This window comes from Gekko japonicus, unplaced genomic scaffold, assembly GCF_001447785.1.
Source record: "Gekko japonicus isolate JY-2015 unplaced genomic scaffold, Gekko_japonicus_V1.1 scaffold5085, whole genome shotgun sequence".
In the NCBI taxonomy this organism is placed as follows: Eukaryota; Metazoa; Chordata; class Lepidosauria; order Squamata; family Gekkonidae; genus Gekko; species Gekko japonicus.
The window spans coordinates 15,890-19,002 of record NW_015168190.1 but is presented as its reverse complement, the minus strand read 5'-3'; the positions used below and the strand labels follow the sequence as shown (position 1 = coordinate 19,002).

Below are 3,113 nucleotides of genomic sequence, written 5' to 3'. Positions count from 1 at the left end.
CTAGTATCCTGTTTCCACCAGTGGACACCCAGATGTCTCCAAGAAGCCTAGAAGCAAGGTATGACACCCTCCCCTGTTGTCCATCAGCAGTTCATATTCAGATGTGCAGCAACCTTGTTTAAGCTAGCTTTTCAGGAACAGAATCCTTTTCCTTGACACACTAGTTTTCTGTGGGCAGGGGCTGGTTTTTTCCCCCTAAGGAGGGATGTTGACATGTGTAATTCCCACTTGATTCTGAAGTGGTGCGGTCCAGCCTAGGTTTACCACCTCCTTTAATGCTGCTTTTGTAGAGTGATAACTTCTTCACGAAAGTGACAATCGACAGTCTGAGGGAAAGGAATTAATTATAGAGTAGTGTTGTTTGGGGTGAGGGAGTTTCCTTTTTATCTGCCCGATTCGCACCAGGAGATACTTACTAATGCGGAATGTCCTTTCTGCCTCAGGGACTGCGGCTAGGAATAAAAATGGAGGAGCAGGGCGCAGCTGGACTGACACCAGAGGAGAAATCGGAGGAGGGTGGAAGCAGGCGTGATGTTGTCCAAACGGAGGCCCTTGGGAAGTTGGTCGCCAAAGCAGTTCCACAACCTGTGAAGCAGGAACTAACTGGAGGGCTGCAACGAGGCTGGGAAGCCCAGTGGTCGGAGTTCCTGAACGTGCCTCATTCAAGAAGGAAGAACGTATTGCCCCAGTCAGGGCATGATAAAGATTTCCAGGCCTCCTTGAAAGGGGCACCTGAGGTCAGCCACTGGCCGAGAAGAGAATACGCAACCCAAACCACGACAGGCTTCAGTGGCAAAACCCCAGAGGCCTATGAAGGCCTGGACTTCTCTGTCAAAGTGAAGGAAGAAATTCCAGACGAAGAGGAAACTGTCACCTCAGAGATGCGACGCCGGCGCTTCAGGCATTTCTGCTACGAGGAAGCCTCGGGGCCTCGGGAAGTCTTTAGCCAACTCTGGGAGCTTTGCCATCAGTGGCTGAAGCCCGAGACGCACACCAAAGAGCGAATCCTGGAACTGTTGATCCTGGAACAGTTTCTGACCATCCTGCCTCGGGAAATGCAGAGCTGGGTCATGGACCGGAGACCAGAGACCTGCTCTGAGGCGGTGGCTCTGGCGGAGGAGTTCTTAACGAAATATCCAGAGGCTGAGAAGCTCTGGCTAAGTTGTCCCAAGAGACCCAGAGAAAACGATGGCGGCAAGCTTTCTTGGAATGTCTGTTGGACTGGTTTATGCCTTTCTGATATGATTTGTGGGGTCTGAAGTGACTGTAGCTTAGTGGTAGAGTGTACGCTTTGCATACTGAGAGGTCAGGTTCAGTCCATAGGACGTCAGACAGTAGGGTTGGGTTGGGAAAGTCCTCTGCCTGAGGCCTTGGAGATCTGCTGCCACAGAAAATGCAGGGCTAGATATCGCACAGATATCGCCCAGAATACCAAAGTTTCACATACAATTTTAAGACGGGGACCATAGTGTTAGAGCACATACGGGTCCTGGGTTCAGCCTCCAGCTGATGTCAGCAACGTTAGGAAAGACAGTCCTGCTTGAGACCATGGAGAGCTGCTGCCAATCATAGTAGACAATACTGGTCTAGATGGACCAATAGTCTGGCTCGGTCTACAGCAGCTTCCTGTGTGGACAGGAAACTGAGCTCTCTGATTGGATGGCAGTAAAAACGTCTGTTGCGATCCCAGGCTGTTTGAGGTGGGATGAGGAGAGAATAGAAGCTTATCAACATGTCTGTGGGCATTCCACGTCCCCTGTTCCTGTTTGTGACTCGATATTGTGCCCCCGTTTCTGTTTCAGGCACCAGGACCTTTGGAAGACGCAGCCGTTAGTCCCTCCATATCAGAGCGGATAACGTCAAACCCTGTAAAGATGTCATTTTCAAGAGATGCCGACCAAGGGAGTGACAAGGAGACTATTTTGCTGGGTAAGGCCTGAAGCTGACCGTGTGGTAAAAGTTTATTGCATGGTCGTCACAGCATGATTCTGCACAAGATTTTCCCTGTGTCTTGAGCTAAATGGCCTGTAGAATTCCTGATATCCCTGTGAGACGATTCTGGCCTCTCATGTATAGAAAGGCTCTGTAGGTGACTTTGTTCTTAGGATGCTTTGAGTATCTGCGGGAGGCTCTGGATTGGATCAAAGCAGCAGCTGAGAGAGAAAGCTGAATTCTGGTCAAAATTTTACTTCTTCACCCAAAGAGTGATTAATACATGGAATTCACTGACACTGAAAGTGGTGGCCGCTACAAGCATAGACTGCTTCAAGAGGGGATTGAATAAACATGGAGCAGAGGTCCATGAATGGTTATCAGCCATAAGGTATAGAGGGAACGGTGGCTGCGGTGGCTCAGTGGTTAAGACGCTGAACTGCAGACCGGAAGGTTGGTAGTTCAGCAGTTCAAGACCCGCGTGACGGAGTGAGCTCCCATCTCTGGTCCCCGCTCCTGCCAACCTAGCAGTTTGAAAGCAAAAGATTGCAAGTAGATAAATAGGTACCACTTCAGTGGGAAGGTAACAGCATTCCGTGCAGCGTCTAGTCATGCCGGCCACGTGACCACAGAAATGTCTTTGGACAGCGCTGGCTTGGAAATGGAGATGAGCACCGTGCCCTACTGTCGGATTCGACTGGCTTTTGAGCAAGTGAAACCTTTATCTTTATAGAGGGAACACTTACGTCTGGGGCAGTGATGCTCTCTATTCTTAGTGCTTGGGGAGCGACAGTGCCAGATCTTTTTACTGGAGATAGCGGGGAGTAGGCTTCAGGAGATCTCTACCTGAGGTTTTAGAGAGCTGCTGCCAGTCAGAGTAGACAATGCCAACTTTGGTGGGCAAAGCTTTCTCTCTCAACGGCTGCTCTGATCCAATCCGGACCCTCCCACAGCTACTCTGTGTGTCCTAAGAACAAAGTTACCTACAAAGCCTTCCTAAAAACGAGAGGCCAGAAGTTTCTCACTCAGAGTAAGGCAGCTGCATGTGTGTTCACGAGGGCAGTTTTGACTAGAAAAGGGCTATGTATTCTCTTGCCCATCATAATCACCTCCAGGGCTCTTTTTGTAGAAAAAGCCCAGCAGGAACTCATTAGCATAATAGGCCACACCCAACAGCAGAA

The 3,113-nt window shown here is 49.8% G+C and overlaps 1 protein-coding gene across 1 annotated transcript in view; it reads left to right on the top strand.

Annotated features, from left to right (window-relative positions):
• Positions 1-449: 449 nt before the first annotated feature.
• The window catches only part of LOC107113647 (zinc finger protein 345-like), a 5,197-nt gene continuing 2,533 nt past the window's right edge, over positions 450-3,113 (top strand). The window contains exons 1-2 of the mRNA XM_015414997.1: positions 450-1,211; positions 1,803-1,929. Coding sequence (XP_015270483.1) covers positions 465-1,211; positions 1,803-1,929 — 874 coding nt within the window. The 5' untranslated portion in view covers positions 450-464. The remainder of the gene's footprint in view (positions 1,212-1,802; positions 1,930-3,113) is intronic.